General features: G+C 43.8%; 1 protein-coding gene across 1 annotated transcript in view; it reads right to left on the minus strand.

Annotated features, from left to right (window-relative positions):
• Nucleotides 1–1,115: 1,115 nt before the first annotated feature.
• Nucleotides 1,116–24,433, minus strand: part of LOC147693288 (vomeronasal type-2 receptor 26-like) — a 68,310-nt gene continuing 44,992 nt past the window's right edge. The window contains exons 5-7 of the mRNA XM_086935897.1: nt 8,446–8,664; nt 5,511–5,631; nt 1,116–2,020 (exon numbers count right to left, since the gene is read on the minus strand). Of these exons, the coding sequence (XP_086792023.1) occupies nt 1,116–2,020; nt 5,511–5,631; nt 8,446–8,664 (1,245 nt within the window). The remainder of the gene's footprint in view (nt 2,021–5,510; nt 5,632–8,445; nt 8,665–24,433) is intronic.

The following is a 24,433-nucleotide window of genomic DNA, read 5'->3' on the forward strand; positions in this document are numbered from 1 at the left end:
TACAAATCTGTGTGTCTCTCTACTGAAAAACACATCCATTTCTCCATAGGTAGATCTACAAGAAGCACTTGCTGATGCATGCATCGTCGGAAAAGCATACTAAAAAACTGAACACCAGATGTGAAGCCAGCAGAAGCAGACAGTAAGATTGTCATTAAATGCCCACAGTGGAACACCTCAGATCTTCCCATAAGGCTCTGCACTCACTCATCAGTGTCTGTTGTTATTAAGCTATAAATGTAAAGGGAAGTCACATCATAATCTATTGTTAAAGAATATCAACAATTGGTTTTCAGAACATACATTTATTATTATGATTTCACAGTATGAGGACATGTAAACATGTTGTTTATGAACATTTTCTGTTAACAGATGCTAAAATATACATGTGAACTCCTACAATGTATATATGAAGAAGTGAGGAAACATTTGCTGCAATGACTTTTCATCACACTTGCAAAGAGGTGGAGACAAGGAGGGGCCTGTCACTGTATCAGACATATCAATCACTTTGGTCACTTGTAACTGATCATTTGTAGAGAAAGCAAGTCCAAAAAACAATATCTACTGTCTTGATTAAAAATTGATCCCCTTCCTGTTCCGTTTCCATGAGTAGATTCTGAGTTGCTGGTGTGTCTCAATTGTTTTTCAGTAGTCAATTCTGTACTTGAGTAAGGTCAATATATCGGTGCAGTGATTCCTTTCTTCCGGGCAATCTCACTGGTAAATGGTGTTTAACTCTTCGTGCAAATCTTGTCAGGACTTCAACACTGCTATTTGATTACTCAAGGGATAGCAATTTCACATTGTATAACTTTTGCTAGCAGCTTAATTTTGATAGTATGTGCTAAGTTTAGACAAATGGTGGTCTACGCCCAATGTTTTAAATCTTGACCCGTCATGTTTGGGAGATGTGATCTGCATGCTTTTCAACTTCTGCTTCTTTGTAGCAGAGTAGAGGTACTGCAAGGTCCTAAAAGTGTATGCATATATTATATCATCATATATTGGTATAGTAAAAGGTTGATTTCTCTATCTTAATCTCTTTGCTGTCTCCCACTATCTTTCTCTCATGGACAAGGCTTGCTTTCATGTCATAGCACATCTTTTTTGCATTAGAAACACTCTTGTCTAACTAGAAGTTTTCTGGTATTCCTCTCAGGCCTTATGAGAATAATATAACACTTGGGAACAAAAATACACCCCAGCATGCCAGCACTTGAGCACAGAATGGCAAACACCTCCACGGCCACCATGTACTTCCCCCGTGTACTCAGGTACGCTGGGATGAAGGAAATCCACACACTAACAAACACCAGCATACTGAAGGTGATCAGCTTTGCCTCGTTGAAGCTTCCGGGGAGATTCCTTGAGAGAAAGGCCACTATAAAGCTGACTGTGGCCAGGAGGCCCATGTATCCCAGCATGCAGTAGAAGAAAATGGCGCTCCCTTCATTACACTCAAAGATTATCTTCTCATTGTAAGTCTTTGTGGTCAGTTCTGGAAATGGAGGTGATTCGACCAGCCAAACAACACAGATGATGACCTGAATCATTGAACAGAAGATCACTATACAGCTTGGCATCTTTGATCCCAGCCAGTTCCTGGCAGAGCTATTTGGATTTATTGCCTTGAAGGCAATGACTACAATTATAGTTTTTGACAAAACAGAAGAGATGCTGATTGAAAAAATTATTCCAAAGACAGTCTGTCGGAGCATGCAGGTGAGCTTCCCAGGACGGCCAATGAATATGAATGAGCAGAGGAAGCAGCACATCAGGGCGACGAGGAGCAGGTAACTGAGTCCACGGTTGTTGGCTTTCACAATGGGAGTGTCTCGATACCTGATGAAAAGGAACAGCACACATGCAGTGAGGAAAAACAGCAAGGCACCACAGGTGGGAAGAATTACACCCAGGGGTTCTTCAAATGAGAGGAATTCCGTCACCTTTTGGATGCACTGATCATATTTCAGATTGGGCCATTGATCATCAGGGCATTTGCTGCAATCATCAGTATCTGGAAAAGAATGGACATGAAGCCATATTTTGAGTTAAACTGTAAATCATAACACAGTGCTATAAATCAAAATAAAATTGAATTCAAAAGTTACTCAAATACTCAATCCATTGGTAGGAACTTAATTTACTCAAGTATTCTTGGAACACCAATTTTAACATGGGAGGTTTTTTTTGTTATAGTGTCAAGGTTTGTCTTGCTTTTAAATAAAAAGTTGAAACAGTGAGTAAATGAGTGTCTGTTTTGGGCAAGAATGACTTTCAGAGTTTGATTTTCAAAACATTTTATTAGATTTTATTGTTTCAAAGGTACATAAAGAAAAAGAAACGGAGAAAAGGAAGGAGAGATAAAAAAGAGGGGTATTGGGTAAAATATATGAAGTGATTTGAGCATACATCCTACAATCAGGAGTAATATGATATAACGTCACATCTAGAAGGATCCATATTATGAATTTTGTATCCATTAGATCTTGTAAACCCTGAAAAACATAACAATTTTGCACAATTGTGTCAGCTAGGGAGAAGTTGAGGAAGACTGCTCAATTGGGCATACACTGCAACCATCTCATATATTGATCACAGTTTCAATAGTATAGCTCACATGTAAATAATATCGCGAAATACTTCTTTGGTGCAATTTATGTCTGTTTCTTTTAGATAGGAAATCATCCTTGCAGGTGACACTGTTCTTCCATACACTTGTTGTTGTACCTCCGCCCTGTCAAATTTAACCCAATCATAGCCACAGAATTTCATATGTTGGCCCGCCGCATGCGAATGGTCACTTAAGTGAGCAGGTCCAAGCCGCTCATCTCATGCCCTCTTCCATAAGTCATTATCAAACCAGTAATTATACACTTAAGAACAGATTGGTTTTATTTGAACCTTGAAAATGTATGTGCTTTGTTTGTAAACAAAAAATGGTTTTATTGTTAGGTGTTGTGTTACAATTTGAGTTAATGTAGCCACTTCGTTAACATTTTTAGGTCTAGCTATAGGGAGATATAGCTGTCTGCAAGATCCAGTGTCAAAACAGTAAGCAATATATGAAAATGTTATAAACAGAAGGGTTTTGACCAACCCATTTCGGCTATTTCCTTGGTAAGGTGACCTCCCGTAAACTATTGCATGCTTGATGTGTCAGCCACCTTTTGCAACCTTTAATGATATTTATGGGTGCTTATACATTTATCTGTCGTAGTTTGAATGGGAGTTTGGTGTGAAAGTGATTCCCCTGCTAAACTGCATCTCAGTCCCACATTGACTTTTTTATTTTCTTGCAGAAGGGTGAGCACACAAATATTCACACAAAATATTCTAAAAGCATTCAAAGATTGGAGGGGCATAGTGCAATTAGCAGGAGCAGAGAGCTACTGTGACAAGTTGCTCAGCAATTATATCACCGAAAATGGGGGGTCAGACGTGCATTTGTGGATTGTAAGATAGAGCAGTAATGGACATCTTATCAAATTCAGGACTCGGTTATCAATAGAGATGGCAAATGAGAAATTATTTTGTAAACATGTTTTTAGAAAATCAGAGCTAACCTTTGTTCTAAGGAAACCTACTGAAACTTTACATAACTATATTGAACATCTAAATCATGCATAAGTCTATTTTAGGAAAATCGATAATGTGGTACACTTTCACAAAAATGGAATTTGGGGCTTCATAAAAAGATGTATGGGTATTTAGTCTTTTATTTACTTGATTGTTGCCAATGTAGAGTTGAAACCCTCTGGGTATGTAGTGCGCTATATAAATGTTATGACTTGACTTGACTTGACTATCATTTTAAGTTCACCTGTACATTGTCTCAGGCCTTAATCATTCATAATGGTATCAGGAACTCGATACTTCAGAGCTTATGCAATATAAGTGATTTGAAAATGAGAGTCCTGGGCTGGGAGGGTGCTGCTGCTGCTGCTTCTATGCACAGCATGACCTTCGATGTTTAGGCTAGATTAACTTTTTATACCTCAACTTTACTAAAGAAGAATTCACTTTCCTCCTCTCATGAGTGCTTCAGGTGCCTCCCACTCCTCCTGTCTCAGCTCTGACACAGTGCACCTGTACAGGAAAGCACCACCAAGACCACGGCATGCTGCAAAACTATGCTAGTCCTTGCATTGGATCAGGAAATGTCTTGCTTCTCTTTCTAAGTAGGAGTAGGAAGCTGAAAGATAGGACTAGGGACTTTTAGAGAAGAGAGTCTCTCATGGTGTTATCTTTCATGAGAGAAAGAGTCCCAAGGCTTAATACTTCAATGTTTTGTAAGGTAGGGATTATATCATTATAGAATTGTTTGAAGTCATCAGTGGTGTGTTGTGAACAAAGCAATGAGAGTTAGTTATCAATTCTTCATTCATTCAGCTCTATGCACAACTACTTTGATTGGTGGTAACTGGACATTAGATATTGCTATTGCCTTCGTAGGCATAGATTAAATCTTTATTTAGAGGTGATTATTAATACCTTAAGGAGCCTAAGTTGATATTGAGATATTTTGCCTAACCTTGTACGGGCTGCTATAGGTAAATTCCATTGTGGAGGCCTGATCTATTTTTTATGATAGCTTGGTTAATGTCCTGTTTACTAGGGCAGTCATTTATGCTTAGATATGGAGAGGAGAGGAATTTGTGTAGATGAGAGGGATTTATCTCTTTTGGTATGAGGTGATGGTATAATATTCGGTTAGACACATTTTCCATTGCCTGTGCCAGATAAAGGATTTCCTGTTCTGTATGCAGTCCTAGGTTTCATCAGCATATAGGTATCTTAGAAAATCTACAACCGGTTCAATATTGAGATTGAACAGAGTAGGAACAAGGATCAACATCTGTGGGATTTCATTTTGTACAGGAACATAGTTTAAAAGATAGTTTTCAGAGGTAAAATAATTGTATGCACAGCTGTAGAAAGTAATAAGTAAACATATAAGCTTTTTGAAAAACACAGAAAGGTGATCCCTGAGTAAGGTATCTTTGATCCAAGTGAAAGTAACATAACTAATGCCCCCTAAATTAAGTTGGAAGAACTGTTATAAGTAGGGTGGTTTCCCAAGTACATTGACCTATGGCCTTGTGGCAATTGCAGACAGGTTGACCGTCACAGGTTTCCCTTGGCGGAGATAGCTGATGCACCCCCACTAGAATCTGGCACTTTGTCTACCTCTAAATTGGTGAACCAAGAATTTAGCGTTTGGGCATGTGGCGTTTCTTTGATGGATTCCCCCTTGTAGCTGTAAAACTCTAAAAAGGGACCCCCTTGATTTGTGAATTGATGATGTATCGCATATCATGAGAGGTTTGTAGAATTTTCTATATATTATTTCTAAGACCACTTAGTAATATGTATTATGCTTCATTATGAAATGAACAAACATATATACAGAGGTAAGTTTACCATTTATTTTACTCTCTTTTAGGAAGGAGCCACGTCAATTGTGATTTTAGTTAGTAGAAAAGTATCCCGCATGTCAAACTTACAAGGGTTGGTGATCTCCCCAACTGAACACGGAACACACTCAAAACAGCAGATGGGTTTTCCTTCTTTGGCGGCCTTTCTGTACCCAGGGAGACAATTTGCATTGCAGACAGAGACTGGAACCTGTGGAGTGACACAGATTATATGGGTGTAGCAAATCATGAGTAACTTGTGCACTCTGAAAGGGATACCTTGAAATAAGTTATGCTTGACAGGTAATGGGATCTTCAGAAAGAATGGAGAGAGAACACAAGACACAACTAACAGTTTGGATCTAACAGAGAGATTGAGGTAGAGAGGACTTTCATAAGATAATCATATGCACAGTTTATAGCTGTTAGGTGAAAATATTTAAGGCAGAATCTTTAAGTTAGACGTTATGGTGTTTAACATCTGCTATATATAATGTCCTGAATTCTTTGAACTGAAGGTGATCATTAACCCAGGGCGGAGTTCGCGGAGTGGGGCTTCGCGGAGCTACGCGAAGTGGGCGAGAAACTACGCCCACCTCCGCACTCCGCGTAGCCCCACTCCGCAAAAACACTGGCCGCCAGCCCCGCCACCCGCCTCCCTCCCGCCCTCCCTAAATACTTTAAAATAAAGGAACGCAATAATTTTAAAAGCACTTACCTTGCCGCCGCTGGCCGCCGCGTTCCCCGGGGCTCGTTATCTTCCGTCTTCCGTATTTTGCAGTAATGCGCATGCGCGGGCGGCCGCGCATGCGCATTTTCTCGTGAAAATGCGCATGCGCGGCCGTCCGCGCATGCGCATTACTGCAAAATACGGAAGACGGAAGATAACGAGCCCCGGGGAACGCGGCGGCCAGCGGCGGCAAGGTAAGTGCTTTTAAAATGATTGCGTTCCTTTATTTTAAAGTATTTAGGGAGGGCGGGAGGGAGGTGGGTGGCGGCCAGCTACGCTCCGTCTGCGGAGCGTGCGTAGTGCCGCCTGGCTCCGCCAGCTCCGCAAAATGTGGAGTGGGCGGCACTACGCACACTCCGCAGACGGAGCGTAGCTGGCCGCCCACCGTTAGTGATCATTACCACCTATCTAGATATTGTTCTGTTGACTCAGTTTCCCCAGAGTTACTAGTACCTGTATACTGGAAACTCAGGGGGTTTAGTTAAACTGGATTAGAGCTGGAACTATGAGGTTTCGCTAAGAAATAGGAAGAGAAGGAGATATGTGGGGAAGTGAAAGTTCAGTGGTTCACCATATATTTTCCCATCAAGCCGCATTGTTGACAGGATCTGGGAAGCCAGAATAGTGAGGATCATGATGCCTCATTAAGACCCAGTGGGGGAAAAATTAGGGATCCATGGACTTCTGCCAGGGAAAAATGATGAGATTGCATCAATAAGTGCTGCACGTTACTGTGAATAGAGCTGAAATTTCCAAGGCCATTGAAGACTTTAAGGACCTTAATAATATAAATTTGTTTGACATTCCCAAAGTCTCAAAGACAATGATTTGGGGGTCACATAAAAGCACTTGCAGCAAAAAGGCAAACTTGTCTTGAGACTGACTTAAGGCTCACTAAAGAGAAGCATAAAAACAAATTCTGGCTGCCGGACATCCCTTAACACAACAATACAATGACGGGGTCAACCAGGAGTAGCTATGCTTAGTAAACTGAAAATTGTATTAGTTGAGATAAAAATGAAGCAGAACTGCTGATCGGTGTTTAAGCACGCCATTGACATTGCTGCACTCATCATGAAAAACAACTTCGACTTAGCTATTCTAACAGAATCATGGTTCAATGACTCTTCATCTCCATGCCTGGACCTCAAGTCCCTCCCGGCTATGACAATGCTAGAATGGACAGGCAATCTAACAAGAAAGGAGGAGGCATCGCCTGCATCTACTGCTCTAACCTCAGTGCCACAGAACTCCTGGCAGATTCTACCGACTCTTGTGAATACCTTGCCCTCTCCATTTGTAGCAACTCCACTCTTGTGTGCATCACAGGGTAGGACGACTCAGAGCAGGAGGACTAGAAGAGAGGGATCACAGGGAGTGTCCACTCAGGGCAGGTAGACTGAGAGGGATCATAGGGTGTGTCCACTCAGGGCAAGAGGACTAGATGAGAGGGACAACAGGGTGTGACCACTCAGAGAAAGAAGACCAGAAGAAGGGGTTCACAGGGTGTGACCACTCAGAGCAGGAGGACTAGAAGAGAGGGATCACAGGGAGTGTCCACTCAGGGCAGGTAGACTGAGAGGGATCATAGGGTGTGTCCACTCAGGGCAAGAGGACTAGAAGAGAGGGATAACAGGGTGTGACCACTCAGAGAAGGAAGACCAGAAGAAGGGGTTGACAGGGTGTGACCACTCAGAGCAGGAGGACTAGAAGAGAGGGATCATAGGGTGTGTCTACTCAGGGCAGGAAGACAAGAAGACGGGGATCACAGGGTGTGACCACTTCAGGCAGGAAGACTACAAGAGAGGGATCGCAGGGTGTGACCAACCTTGCCTAGAGGGCTAGATAAGAGGAATCATGAGGTGTGACCACTCAGACCAAGAATCAACACCAGTAGAGACAGTACACTGATGGGGATAGACAGTGCCAGAGAATGGAGGATATGTTTAGAGTGGACAGGACTGAGGGAAGGAATAGGCAGAAACGTGTATGATTTCAGTGGAAATATGTTGGGGCTGAAGTAATTGCTGTATTTGTTATTTATTGGTGAAGCGTTAGCATAATCAACAGTATTATATTGCTTAAATAGATGACCCAAGGAGTAAAGACCAATGGGCAGCAATATAGCAGCCCTAACATAGATCTCAGTTCCCTAGCATGCAGGCATGTGTTGCAGGTTCTCCCAGATGTTTTGATATTTCTGCAGAATATTAAATAATGTGTGAGAGGATTATGTATATTGGGTCTATTAGGGACTGATGCACATAGGATGCGCATGAAAGATTTCCCTCTTACCTGAGAGTTTTGAGCCCATACGATGGCTTTTGTATTGACATAGACATAATCACGTTGTTGGGGATCGAAGCTGCCGACATTCACCAATTTGATGTCATCAGCATTAAATATCTGCACATTGAGAATGTCATAAGCACGCGGTGCATCACCATTCACATCAAAGTAGATCCGGTCACCATTCCGAAGGGATATATTGACTTTCTTCACATAGTGGAGGACCTGGAGGATTCAAACACAAGCAGAGTTCATTGTGTGATTTCTATGCAGTCCATTGAGGGGAGAAAAAACAACTCAATTCATCATCTGACCAGCCGGTTATTCAAATCTTACCAGGTGGTCAGCATACTGTATTAGCCCATCCTCCTCATACTGTCTATGTCTCATAGCATCCATAGCATCTTGTATTACTGAACCTTACAGCCAGATAAGGAGGTGTGTGAGTGTACCCTGAGCACATGGACAGATACACGACACGGGTGGATGAATGTGAAGTGGAACCTTGCAATGAATAAAATTCGGTTCACACAAAACTCTCTCAACAATTGGGATTTCAAACTTTGGCCTACCTTCACAAGAGAAGCCCCAAAAGCAGCATCTGAAGTTAGTAATCTTGATGTCATTAATTTGTATAAAAACTTAGGGGGAGATCTTTTGCTACTTTCTTTCCTACTCAAAAATTGTCTTGCACTGGAAAGCACCCTCTATGAAGTGCAAAGCAGCACAAAGCGCTGCTTTTCGTTACTTTGCGCCGAGGGGGCATGACATGGGTGGTACATGGGCATTTCCATGCAACCACCCATGCCTTTTGACGCAAAACCATATTTACAAAGATTTGTGAACATGATTTTGCGCCAAAAGTTATCGCCCCTTTAAAGGAGGCGCTAACAGGAGAAATTAATTTCTCTCTGCTTTAACGACTTTCCATGTGTGCTGCACTGTGCAGAATGTATGCAAAGTGGGACAAGCTTTACATTGTGACTAGCACAGTATTTTGTATAGCAAGGGTACCCTTACTGTACAAAACCTATACTACACTCAATGCCGCACCCTAGCGCTGCAGCACTACGGTGTGCATGGCACATGGCAGCTGTAATCTGTGCTGGCACAAGGAAAAGGGGAGGAGAGAGCCATATCTCTGAAGATATGGCGCTCTCCTGCTCCCTCCCTGTCACGCAATCCAGCACAGCCTCACGGCCGGCTGTGCTGCATTGCGTTACTATTTTGAAAATCTCCCCTTAAGTGCCAGGTCCCAAGGCATTTCTCATGGGCCCAATGTAGCTTGTGCCACTCGCTGCCCCTTGTAGCTCTGCAAAACTCCAGTACCAAACCACTGACTAAACTCCACACACCTCCAATTGGGATATTGTAGACCAGGGGTCTCCAACCTTTTTATAATAAGCGCTACTTATGTTCAATACAAATCCTCACAATCAACTAATATTATTACTGGTGTGATCCTTACCACAGCAGACAAGATGACCTTAGTGACTCCCCTGTGCAGGAGTACCAACACTGACCACCTCAGGGCATCAAGCAGGGCTGTCAGCAGCAATGTGAAAAAGTTTATCAATTTGTGCAGCTTGTACATGGGTAATGTACAGCAGATATAGCTGCAATGCCCCTGGCAACAAGGTAATAACTAGGGGTGGGTGGTAAACTCCACTCCGCCAGCAGAGTTTGCGGAGTTTTGCCACTCATTGTCACTCCTTGCTCTGCAAATACACTGCAGAGTTTTTTGACACCCAACCCACATTTACATGCCTCTATTGGCATTCAATCATAGTAGCCCACTTCAAATCACACTCACATTCAGCCATCTTGGAAGAGTTCAGCGCCCCCCCCATGTGACTAGGAAGCCCGTTGCCTAGGAGACAGTGGCGGGCAGGTGGAGGGAACCACGGTGGAAGGGGAGGGAGAGGCTGGCCTAGAAGTTTCACTTTCATGCAGGCAGCACAGGGCATCGCCTGCAGCTTCCACCAGCTGAACCCCGGCAGCAGTAAGTGGCACTTCCCTTGAAGGCGGTATTTCTATAGTGCAAAACTGACCTGCACCTTGGCACTTTAAATAGTGGTTGTAATTATCAGCAAAATGCCTTATCAATCTAGGAAGATGAAATGCGTAGTCCATTTTACCGAGGACCTCCAACCCCCTCAGCTTTCTCAGTCAGACGGGAACTTAGACTTTCAGGCCAATCAAGTAATCATACATAGATCCCTGCAGCAGGCGCCTATCCCGATGCACTATTCTGATTAGGATATTCATTGTATTCTGTGAATGCACTTCTGGATTGTAAGTTCATAGTTCAGGGACCACGTGCATTACTTTAATTGAAGATGTGTGGTCCAGTTATTAAACTGTTAAATTTAAAACCATAGGCTGAACCGGGTATGACTTATTGTGTAACCCTCAGAGAACTAGCCAAATAAGGCACTTGCTTGGCATTACTTCTTGCTGATACAGTAACAGTTTCCTAAAAATCAAATGAAGTAAGAGATGGCATTCAAAAACTGAATGATGAACCTATCTGGGCAGACATCTATAAGCCTCACCCACTCAGCAAAATGTCATTTAAGGTTTGGCTATGGAAATCTGTGAATGTTATAAGCCGTGTGGCTACAGGCACTTGGGTCTTCAGCGAAGTTCAGCCACAACATCTCAGCTACAGACTTCACAGTCCAACAAATGTAAAATAAACTGCAGAATGACATGGCAGTGAGGGGGGGACTGTTCTGCAATGAACACTTGATAATTGATTCGGCAAAATCTTACTTATTCCCTTTACAGCAGTATATTTGCTTGCAACTATGAATCAATCCAATATCCCATGTTGCCCCAGCACAGTCTCCTTTCACAACTATGGGTGGGCGGAACTCCACAGAATCTTGCTGAGTTTTTATGCAACTCAGCGGAATTCCACCTCGTAAAACTCTAAGGGCCATATTATCAAGAAAGGGCGATACATTATCGCTGGTGTGAACCGGGGCTTCTATGGGAACTCTCAAGGGCATATTATCAAGCCCATTATCGACGCTTTAGCTGCAGTTTCCTGCCGATAAAAGCGGCGATGGTGTATCACTGTAAGTTCTGTCCACATTAGTGATAACATTCATAATATGTATCTCTAGTGATGCGCAGATTTTCTCTAAAATATGTGCTTTAAATAGATTTTGGATATTAGACAATTTTTCTCCAAACATCAGCATATGAGTTATTAAAATACACATGGTTTGGTCTTGAATACATGTATTTCCAGTTTGATATAGATATATTGATTCAATCAAGCAAAAGCTTCTATTTTAGTTGGCACCCAGGAGCGCTACTTACAAGGAGCTGGTGAGATACCAGTAGTAGGTCTTTAGCCACCCATTGGAGAAGCCTGTTTTAGACTATTCCGGTTCACTCAAAGCTGCAAGAATGAGCTGGACCTGCTGTTATTACTACTCGTGTAGGTAGGTTGGTGTTTTAAACACTCTGCTAATACGATCTGCTCAAAACTAAACAGACAACCACACCATGTGGTGAACTGTCAAGAGCAACTGCTAAGAAAAAGTGTGTCAGTGGCGAACACCGACAACACCTCTATATATATAGCACTGATTGTATTGTACTGTATTGTTTAATAATTGCATTTATATAGCGCTTACTACCCCTGAGGAGGTGTCAAAGTGCTTTTTTGTCGACTAGCATGCCAATCCTGAATCCATAAAGGATTAGTGGTGAATTTGTATAGTGAAATATGAAAGTAGTGTGAGTGGTGGATATGTTAATCAGTTTTTTGAATTCAGAAGGATAGTGGAGGGATAGAAGAGGGAAACGGTTTGCATTTATATAACACTTGCTACCCCTGATGGGGTGTTGAAGCGTTTTTTTGGCGAGTAGCACGCTACTCCAGAACCCATATTGGAGACCTGAATGATTTGAAATTATTGTTAGTTTCTCATCTGTCAACTGTTTCAAAAACTATTTCAGAGTTCTTTTAAGAATGTTTCCAATGTTCCTATATTTGACCACAACCCATAAGATTTATTTATTTTTCAAAGGCTTTATTTTATATAGGGAGAAATGGTCTGACGATGCCAGAGTGGTTTACATAGTAACAGTATGGAATAATATCTCATCAAAATGGAAACATCAACAATTATTTACATATACGCACCCAAAAAAGCAAATGCCAGATGGAAAAGCAAATAGCTGAAAGGGATGAAGGAATTTAACTAGCAAAAGAGTTGGGTGAGAGTGACCATCATTTGGCTAAGTGGCTAGTAAATAACACAGATTTTTGTTAGAACAATATTTTTTTTCACGTTCCTTTTAAAGGTGTCAAATGATGAAATAGTGCTGGTGGCTTCTGCTGTGAAGTTCTAGATGCCTAGGTCTCTTCCTGCTATTTCTTTATTTCCCAAAACAGGTTGGCCACTTGAGAGGGTTAGCCTTTGGGCAGCTAGTTCAGGATCCCTAGAAATATTACTTTTTATGTGATGCAAATAAGTTTGAAGATGCCTCTCATTTCGATGGGGAGCCATGTTTTCCTTAACTGGATTCCAGATATTTATTTAAATGTTCTTATGGCTGTTACCAACCTTGTGACCACCTGGAAGATTAGACTGCCAGATGAAGGTTTTGAATACCTACATACAAGGAGTTTCAGTATTCATGCTTTGCAAAAAAAGAAAAGTGACAGACTATTATCTTAAAATCTTATTTAGGATTGTAAAGATTGACTTTGGAGAAGTTTATAAGTTGCAGTTTTGCTACTTTTTCCTTTGCATTTATGCGTTTTAGGAAACTGAGGTTTCTGGGGACTCTACAACTTAGAGTTTGTTGTTCAGGACCAAGAGGAGGCTAAGCCATGTTTGCAGTGCTTAAATTGAGCCAGTGGTTTCCGGTGCTCAGCACCAGCACTTAATCATGAACATCGGCGCTTGTAGTGCAAACGCAAACCAAAGGTACTGGCACACTGCCACATTCACATTTGATAGGCTTGGGAGTTCTGTTTTAGGCAGAGCTTACAGGAGAAATGGGCTGGTGCAAGCTGCCTCCTGAATAGAGACCCGGCACTTATTTTTTAACAAATTAGCCACTGCATGTTCGAGTCTGGAGAGTATTGGATGTGGGAAAATCCAGGTTTTTGTAGGTTAGTTAAAGTAATTGCGTCATTGGTTGAGGGGGTGAAACTAGGGGTAGGAGGAGAACTCCACTCTGCAGGCCGATTTCACAGAGTTTTGTGTCACTTCGAGCTCCATGTGGAATGCCCTCACCCCTAAAATGTACCACGCTGCTCCATACATTGTCTTTATTATTGGTTGAATGAGGACGGGAAGCCACTTACTCTAAAATAGGCTGGTGTTTCTGGAGCCTTTAGTTCTTCTCCATCATGCTGGTCATGCTTTGTATTCCCTAATGCACTGAGCGGAAAGCTCCATGCATTTCGAGCCTTGATCTGGAAGTGTGCCAGGCTCTAAACTTCTTGTTACAAGTTGGAGGAGACCTGTGCTGTCATTAATGGTCATGGTACTGCAGCTTCTAAGCCCCCACAGGGTGGACATCCTACAGCCGCCAGGGAAGCGCTGAACGACATGGATAAAAATGCCAATGACCACTCAAAGTATACGAGAAGGTCAGACATATGATCTTGAAATTCTGATATATTGATTGAAACTGAAAACACTTACTAAACAAAATGTTTAGTAAGTGTTACACTTGGTCTCATTTAGGGGTGATTCTCCGAAGTGCTGACAGGTGTTTAGGTTTTTAGTTTATTTTTAAAGCTTAAAGAACTCCTAAATACCTCTAAAGGTGCACAAAACTCATAAACTCATGAAGTTTGGTAGGGATGCTTGTGTTTTCAATGTTTGAACCTGCACCATTGCCGAAGCTGCTGTCAATGAGAGATTTGCATTTGGAGGGCCTGCATTGGTGAAGCTTTGCACAGCAGCAAATCTGATGCAAGTTGCGTGGTCGATGTGGAGGCCTAGCACTGAGAAAACTCTTATGGCAGAGGCGATGCGTTGCTACTGCTCGGGATTGTGCTGCGCTTCATAGGAGATGGGTAGGTTGTGCTGGATCTACAGGTGGGCTGCTGGAGCACATCCAGGCCAACTTCCAGGGGTCCAGGACTGGTGTGGCGCCACGTGGTAGGTTAGGGCTCAGAGATGGCAGAGTCCAGGTTGTGGGTTCAAGGTTGTTGAAGCCTTCTCCCCCTGAGTCGCAAGTCAGGAGGCCAGCCAAATAACAGTTAGAGTCACTCTGGTGTCCTAGGTTCATCAGATGCAGGCCCAGTCATTCTCACCCAGGTAGGAGGGCAGGAGGCAGCAGGACAGCACAGCATTTCAGAGCAGCAGTCCAGCAGAGTAGCAGCCCTTTCAGCATCACAGCAGTCCTTCCTTGCAGAGCATACACAAGTCCAGAATTGTACTGAAGAATTGGCATCTGCGGTTCAATATTTGTACCTAGTCCTACCTTTGAAGTGATAGAAGCTTTTTGCTCCAGACTGACTACAGGGGGTGCTGGCTCTTGGCTCCAAACCAACTACAGAGGGTATGTAGCCCTTTGGGTAGAGGCAAGACACAGCCTATTCAAGTGTAAGTAGGCCTGTGTCCAGCTCCGCCCTCCCATCCTGCCCGTGATGGCCCATCCAGGCACAACTAAACTTCCTATTGTGTGTGGCTTTCTAGGAGGTATAGAGAAAAGCCTTACTGTCAGTTACACCCAGCCAGAGACAGGCTGCAGGAACTGAATGGCTAAGGTAGGAAACGTAGCATTTTTAAAATTGTAATTTAAAAATCAACGTCACCATGAGAAAGAGTTTTTCATTACAATTGCAAAGACAACAAACATGGACTGGTTATCTGCTCCCATTTAGAAATGATCATTTATAAGCTCTTTATTGTGTGTGGGTGTCTAGGAGGAATTCATAAAGCCCAACTATAAGCTACACCCAATGATGTGGCCCAAAGCCAAAATTGTAATTTAAAGAAAGAGGATTTTTCATTATGTTTTCAAAGACACCAAACATGAACTGGTCACCTGCTCCCATTTGGACATTATCACTTATTAGATATAATAAGGTAACTCCAATTTTAGCCTTTGGCGTGTGGGAGAGGTAGGCCTTGTAGCAGTGAAAAACAAAGGTTTTCACTACAGGAGATACAAATCTATAAAGTGCATATCCCATTTTTCAAATAGACTGCTCCCTGCCCTCTGCCCTCTGGGCAGTCCAAGGTTTATCCTAGGAATGACTTATATGTATTGAAGAGTAAGGTTTGGACAAGGCAAAAAGGTTTATTTTGCAAGACTGACCATGTAATTTAAAACTGCTGACATTTAACACGATGGCAGGCGTGTGACATGTTTAAAGGGCTACTTAAGTGGGTGGCACAATAGGTGTTGCAAATCCACGCGTACGGTCCGATTCACAGAACTAACTTAAGACAAAACCCTAAACTTACTACTTTTGATATTCACAGAAGTCATTTAGTAGTAGTAAAATTAGGATATTGTCTTAAGTCTGTCTTAAGTGTGTTTAAAGTCTTTCCTAAGTTTGTCTTAGGTCTGTCTTAAGTCTGTCTTGAGTCTGTCCAAAGTTTGTCTTAAGTCTGTCTTAAGTCTGTCTTAAATCTGTCTTAGGTCTGTCCTAACTTTGTCTTAAGTTTGTCTTAAGTCTGTCTTAAGTGTGTCTTAAGTCAAACTTAAGACAAAATCCTAACTTTACCACTACTAAATGCCTTCTGTGAATACCAAAAGTTGTAGGACAGACTTAAGACAGACTTAAAACCGACTTAAGACAGACTTAAGACAAACCTAGGACAGACTTAAGATAGACTTAAGGCAAACTTAAGACAAACTTAAGACAGACTTAAGACAGACTTAAGACAAAATCCTAACTTTACTATTACTAAATGCCTTCTGTGAATACCAAAAGTAGTAAGTTTAGAATTTCGTCTTAAGTTAGTTCTGTGAATCGGGCCCATAGCATTTAATTTGCAGGCCCTTTTTATCTTCACTTCAAGTGCTGGCATTTTGTCTGTGCACAATGTTCACATCATCATAAATAGCTCCCCTACAGTTGAAGTCGGGTGGGCTAATCTTTCCTACTAGTGTTCATTTGAGGATAAGAAAAACTTGCTAGCAGTCACAACACATATTTAATTCTACTAAGGACACAGAGACAAGGATTGTGCCTTTCTTTCTTTACCGGCATATTGACATCAGCAAATCACTGTCAAAATAAACACCTTAAAAGAACAACGAATCCCATGAGTACGCCTCCACCTTTTTGAACCTCCAGTCATGACATAGAATGTTATATACATTGTTATGCAAGTGGCCATGAAGCCAAGGACTCCACATAGGATACAGAGGAAGGCAGGATCAGTGTCTGAGCTGCTGCTTTGTAGTGCCTTGTGCCACACAGATAACCATTGGCCGTGTTCTAAATGGAGACACCCTAAAGCTTAGGGGAGCTCTGAAAGGCTTCTGCCCTCTGCACTGCAGGGGCTGAAGTGACAGCAGTGCCCTGTGTGATGCCACTGATGGGATTACTTTCCCCCGTTGGGTCATCAGAACACAGGTTTTCATACAGGAGGCTAATTTGACACATGTTGCTCTCTCACTTCTAAGAGTTCTCCTTTCTCCTCAAGATCACATTGTATGCTGCTTGAGAAATGCTGCTGCATCATCTATTCCCCTCGCATTGTTCCCTTTGTCGAGTAAAACTTGAATTGTTGCAATTTAGGAAATCATAAAACCTATTTGAAATTCTCTTATTTTACTTGCAATGTTGCATTTTAAATCATATTTTCCTCTCCACTTATGCTTTATCCACCACCTACTTCAATCCATCCTTGCATGCATCATTTCAGTCTCTCACTGCTCTTCCCCTTTTTAGGTTTATCCTGAGACAGAGCATCATTTGGGAGATTTTTTTTCCCTTACCAGGGTTTTACAGCCTGCCCATTGCTCACCACTGGTTCATTTCATTGTCACTTTCATTTCTGCGTGCCAGCTGCACTTCCTCTTCATGTGTTTGTCTCTCCCCTGGAGTGTGTGTGTAGTAATCTCCTTTTTAAGTAATGCATCTCCCTGGCTCTGATGCTTTAGCTATGTGATGTCATTTAGAATGTTAGGATTTTTGTCCTTGAAGTGGGAGCAGGATTGAAGATGGGCTGAGCAGCCAGGAGGCCGCTCCTGGTGGGGCTTATATTAGGAACTTACATTAAAGCTTACTTTGTAAACTACAACTACAAGAACTGTCTACTGGACTTCTTTATTTCTACATTGGCTACTGGAACTGGAGCTGAAGGTACTACTACTAGAGTAGAGACATTGAACTATTTAAGTTGTCTGGCACCTGCCCCACCAGTGACACTGACAACGGTCGCTCTAAATAATTCTAGGTGCCAGATCGACCTGCGACCAGTCCAGAAGCTGTCATCTGGAATATTTTTTAGCAATCCAGCAACATATAAGTGATCAGTTTTCTGTGTAGAAAGAGACTTTTCAACCGCCTCTGTCTACTCTACCTGTGTAACGAGCGCTTGATGGAGAGACATCCTGTCTAGACTCGGCGCACTGCCCCCGCACCTTTGAGGAAACCATCGAGTCTGGTGAGAGGCGTGACATGCCTTCGAGTTGGTGGGAGGCAGAAAACAGAGTGGCAGCTCCTATTCACTTTGGCATATTTACAGCGAGCGTGGCAGCTCCTGTCATTTGACATATTTATAGCGGTTCTTCGATGCGGATTTAGTACCTTGGCAGCGCTGTACTGTGTGAGGGCATTCGGGGACCGGCGTCATTGGAAAGCATGTTTTCTTATTAGTGAACTGTGTTCGGCTGTTGTGCAGCGAGTGGAGCAAGCGGAACATTTATTATTGAGGAGCATATTAAATAGGCAGTGATTGTAGCTATGCGACCTGGACAGTGTCAATATGGTAACTTTCATTTTTAGGCTTGGTGCATGCAAAGATTTGTTGCAGCAAAGCGGTTTGGCTCGACATTGACAGGAGGAAGTTGGCATCTTTGTTTTCATGCTCACTTGTGCCTTTTGTCCTGTGAAGGAAGTCTGGACCGGCATTTACGCAATTGGTGAGTGACGCTTTTTGGCTAATATACAAATGTTATTTGGCCATTTACAATACTTCAAGCAACATTTGTTATGTTATGTTATGTTATGTTACGGTGATTTATTGTGCGCACAGATACTCCAGCCAAGGAGCGTCCCGGCGCAGAGACAAGGTAGAACATAACACAACAGGAGAATAAAAACAAAACAGCTAAAACAAGAAGGTTTTTATAGCCCTCCGGAAAGTCAAGAGGTCCTCCATCAGACGGATTTCAACAGGCAGGGAGTTCCATGCTGACGCGGCCATTACCCTAAACGAGCGGCCTCCCATGCGACTGAGCCTGAATCTGGGGACCACCGCAAGGGCCAAACCCTGGGAACGGAGGCTACGGGTGGGAACATAGAGGGAAAGACAGCTTGACAGGATTTCCGGGCCAATACCTCTCAAGATCTTAAAGGCAAGACACAGAACCTTAAAGAGGATGCGCTTCCTAACCGGAAGCCAATGTAGGGAGCGAAGGACACCTGCCACCGAGCTGAATCTGGGCAGGCCAACAATCGCCCTCGCCGCAGCATTCTGAACCCGTTGCAAGCGGGTTAGCTCGGCCTGGTTAGCCCCAGCCAGGAGAGAGCTGGCATAGTCCAGGCGAGAGATGATAGTAGCCTGGATCACCAGCTGCCTGGTTGGGGCGTCAAAGAACTTGAGAACAGGTCTCAAGCCCCTTAGGAGTCCAAAACAGCAGGCCGCAGTTTTTTTAGTGTGCCCTACAAAGGAGAGGCCCGCATCCAGCCATACCCCCAGGTTTTTCACCTCCGATACCGGGATCGGAGTAGGTCCCAACTCTGAGGGCCACCAGTGGTCGCCCCACAGCTCCACTCCCTTACCGACGACCATCACCTCCGTTTTTGTGGCATTTAGCTGAAGGCAATTGCCTGTCAGCCAGCTAGCCACCGCCTTCAGTCCAGACTGAAACCTGGGGGCCTCAATTTCCGCATCCCCGCTGAGAGTAACCGCCAGCTGTGTGTCGTCGGCATATGAGACCAAAGTTAGGCCCCACTGCCTAGCGACATCAGCCAGCGGTCTCACGTAAAGGTTGAACAACGTGGGGCTCAGCGAGGACCCTTGCGGAACCCCCATGGCCAGCGGTTGGTAATTGGACTTGAAGGGAGGGATGGCAACACAGAAGGAGCGGTCATCAAAAAAGGAGCGGAACCATTGCAGCGCCTGACCGCCAATGCCAGTCTCCTCGAGCCGATGCAGGAGGATGCTGTGGTCCACCGTGTCAAAGGCGGCGCTAAGGTCTAACAAAATAAGCGCCGCCGTTTGACCAGCATCCAACCTTGCCCGGAGATGTTCCACCATCACAAGTAACGCAGTTTCCGTACTGTGCCCAGCACGGAATCCGTTTTGTGTGGGGTCGAGGGCATTGGTCCGTACCAGATGTTCAGACAGGGCCAGATTGACATGGGCCTCAGTGATCTTGGCTGGCCAGGGTTGCAACGAGATGGGGCGATAACTTTCAGGCTTGGATGGGTCCAGGGTGGGCTTTTTGATAATTGGGGACACCACGGCTTGTTTCCACTTAGCTGGAACAACTCCCGTTTCCAAGGAAAGGTTGACGAGGGAACATACAGCTGGACGCCCCATAAAAGCCTGATCTCGGAAGAGAGCAGGCCTTACTGGATCGGATGGAGATCCAGATTTGACTTGCAACGCAAGTTTGTCAAAGCCGTCCAAGGTAAGGGGGGGGAAGACAAGCAGAGTAGTCTGATGGTGGGCCCCATTAGTACTTTCCCCACTGGCCCCTATGCTAGGGAATGTCCGATAAATAGCTTGGACCTTCCCCAAGAAATAGGATGCAAGGGATTCACAGTTGGAAAGGGAGCTTACGGTCATAGAGGTAGTCCGCTTCGTCGTAAGATCTTTTACGGCCTTAAAGATGGCTTTCGACGGATTAGAACTGTTCCGGAATTCAGTGGCGTAAAAAGCCGCACGAGCTCGGCAGATGGCTCGATGGTAGAGCTTGACGGACCTGGCGTATGCAGCTTTTAGATCAGCCCCATAGGTTTTCCTCCAAGCCCTCTCAGCCCGCCTACAGGCACCCTTTAGGGCCCGAAGTGCGCCATCGTACCAGGGACTCGACTCTCTGGAGTTGATTTTAGTTGATACAATAGGTATCAGAGAGTCCAAGGCCCTAGTGATCCAAGAATAGAAGAGGTCATACCCCTTTTCTACATCCGTCAAAGGGCCCAGCGGCTCCTCTAATAGAAGACGATGGAAGTCTTCTAACCTAAGCTTTTTCCAAGCCCTCTTCTGAACCCGTCTAGCCGAAGAGATGGAGGGAGTGGCAGAGACAGGGCATAGGATGGACACCAAAAAGTGGTCTGTCCATTCCACCGGTGAAACAGAGGTGATTTGAATCCCCGGCAGATTGGTGAACAAGGGATCCAGAATATGCCCCCCCAGATGGGTAGGCTGGGAAACCATCTGGGGAAGTTGAAAGGCCTCTAGGTCAGAGGAGATGGAACGCACTGTCAAGCCAGAGAGGGTGTCGAAATGCAGGTTTAAATCACCCATGATAGAGAAGTTGGCACAGTCTGCGACCAGAGGGCCAACAATATCGGGGAAAGCATTTCTGAACGCCACATCACTGCCGGGTGGACGATAAAGGACCATCCCGGACAGGGTAAACTCAGGGCTGACAGAGACCTTGAACAAGGCACTTTCACACCCAGAGATGTTTAGGGCACTCCAGACACAGGAATAGATGGATTTGAATATTCAAATGTGCGCAGCAAGCATTACCACTCGCTTCTCACCTCTACATGCAGGACCGCTGGAGAGTCTTGTGTGACGTTTCATTTCTTCTAGTTGTCAATGCTGCCTTTAGATGTCTCTAAGCAGGAACGTGCCGTGAGCCACTCGGCGCCGAGTGAGGCAGCGTGCCGCCATTTTGTAATTGATGGTACATGTTGTTCCCTCTTTCTTTTTGCCAATCACGTTTATCATGGCAGTCCTCAATGATCATCAGTTAGACAGAAGATAACTACCTGCCACAAGAAAGGGTATTGGTTCTTATTTACCAGGAGCATACATGTGTAGTGAATTCCCGTGGAATCTACTTCATGCTGATTGACAAGTTTGGGCTGCACTTGTTTCTTGAAGTTCACTGTGCTCCTGATGACTGTACGAGCAACTGTATGAAGAACACTGCTCTTTTATCAGGACACAGAGCATCTGTGTGAAAGGTTCCCGGGTGAGAAACCGCTCACCGGAGCTCAAGTTATTTACTTATTTTTATAGTGCTTAGCATCTCTGTACATGTTTGCGAGTGCGTTTGTTTGGGTATAGTCTTGTGGTTTATTTTGGTTGCTTTATCTTTGTGGAGCTTTCTGGTGTGTTTGCTCTATTGTGTGTATTTGGGATTGCCATGGAAAGTGTTTTGAGAGCTGTTGTGGCTGTAGTTTCCTAGGGCAGCATCTAAGGTGATGTTGTATCTATGGTGTACCCTATGTAGGTGATGTTGTAGAGTTTGGTTTCCTAGGGCGACATCTTCTAACCTTACGCTGTACTCTTAGTTGGGGAGGTTGTTGGGCCAGTCTATGCCCAATTCTGTTGCGAGTGGTTTATAGGGAGGTGGATTCCCCCTTGGATTACTGTGTGTGGTGGTTTATAGGGAGGCGGATTCCCCCTTGGGTTACTGTGTGTGGTGGTTTAAAGGGAGGTGGATTCCCCCTTGGGTTTCTGTGTGTGGTGGTTTATAGGGATGTGGATTTCCCCTTTATAATACACAAGGAGCTATGTGTTCTCCTATTGGGAGGGTATTGTGCAATAATGAGTGTGTGGTCCTGCAATAGTATGCAGACGGAACATTATAATATATGTACTAGAGGATAGTGTGAGCAGTAGAGGGTGTATCGTATTCCCTGATTCTGCCACTTGTTTAAGTTTACGACTTTTATATTACTACTTTATTACTTACGGTACTATTATTATATTTACTATGCCATTATTGTCATTATTATTACATAGAGAAGACTGTTTTACTGTTTATTACTTATATTATTATTACAATTGCATTGTATTTTTAATTATTACATAGGGGAAGATATTTTATTTCTTACATTTCTCATTATTGCATTACTTTTACATTATTATTATTATAACATAAGAAAAGTTAGGATTATGTTTTTATGGTGTTCTTCTATGTACCTCTGGGATGTTTATCTTCTATTTTTATGTTATACTATTTTGTTTTGTTAAATATTATAAATGGGGAGATCTGTAGTAATCTCCTTCTTATGTAATGCATCTCCCTGGCTCTGATGCTCTAGCTATGTCATGTCATTTAGAATGTTAGGGATGGTTGTACTTGAAGTGGGAGCAGGATGGAAGATGGGCTGAGCAGCCAGGAGGCCGCTCCTGGTGGGGCTTATATTAGGAACTTACATTAAAGCTTACATTGGAATTTACTAAGCTGTAACTTAAGGAATAAACTACAACTACAAGAACTGTCTACTGGACTTCTTTATTTCTACAGTGTCCTTCCACTGCTCAAGCACTTTCAGAGATACTTTTTTAATTTCAGTTGCACCCCTACATACGAATGCATGTATTTATATGCCATTTACCCCTTCACAGTGAGCTCTGTTCCTCACATAATGTCATTTTGTTACTGTGAGGGCTATACAAAAGAGAAACATTTACAGTAACTTTGTACCAATGAGGCACTGGTGACAGCTTCAAAGCACCCCACTTGTTCACCACCTGCTTACATATAGGCATGATTTTTAAAACCCTCAAGATATTCAGTAATCACTGCCTGCAGCTGACAAGTGAGGACATAACATGTGGAGTTCTTGAACCTTGAGACAGAACAGTACATAGGAATTTGTCTCCGCAAATAATGTGGAGTTGATCTTAGAAAAGGTCAAAGTGAGACTACAGTTCCCAGAATGCAGCATGCTGCTCATGCATGTTGCAATCAGGCTGGTGTGTGCTGGGGTTTGGACTGCTGAGCAAAATGTGATATGAGATAAATGCTCCCTGGAATCGACCTTGCATAGAGCACACAGGCACCACAGTATTTAAGCGTACACCCGTATCACTCCCCACAAGACGTCTACGAGGCTAAACACTGGAAAGTACTAACAGGCATTCGCTCCCCTGTCAGTTTCTGGAAACCCCTCCCCATAACCCTTATTGGAATAATAGCAGTGGCCAAAATGGTTCTTGTTCCATGACCGCTCTTCCATTTTGCTAATCTCCAGTAGTCCCTCCTTGATCCTTCTTTCCGGAACTAGACACCCTCCTCTGCATCCTAATATGGGCTGAGGATCATAGAAGCATTGCCCTGGCCAAAATGTAGCTACCAGTGAACCAGGGTGGACTAGGGGCCCCTCATTTGAGGCATACTCCTGGCGGAACAACTACAGTGGATATCACGATTGACCACAGAACGCTTATTAGGAGAGACCCACACAAGCATCAGCCAATATCAGTCCCAGCGATATGAAGTATGCTGCTACTGGGATCCAAACCAGTATCAACCTATCCATTGCAGGGGACAGTGGGGCACACCTACATTAAACACTGGGGGGGCAGATTTATGTTAACTGGTGCATCCCCAGGGATGCGCCAGTTAACATGCGCCACAGTGCGCCACAGCTCCGCCACCCATGGTGCGCCGCATTTATAATGCAGCGCACCATAGTGCAAAAACGGCACAGATGCGTGACGCATCTGTGCCGGAAATGTGGCGCATTGCTGGAGTTGCGTCGCAAGCCCGACGCAGCTCCAGCAAGGCTCGGGGGTGTCGCATCTACACAATGTTGCATCAAGACCTACGCCTGCTTCAAGCAGGCGCAGGGTTTTGACGCAGCATTGGCCTGAAAGTGACTGAGTGAAATCTCATAGATTTCACTCAG

Source organism: Lissotriton vulgaris, chromosome 8, assembly GCF_964263255.1.
Source record: "Lissotriton vulgaris chromosome 8, aLisVul1.2, whole genome shotgun sequence".
Taxonomy (NCBI): domain Eukaryota; kingdom Metazoa; phylum Chordata; class Amphibia; order Caudata; family Salamandridae; genus Lissotriton; species Lissotriton vulgaris.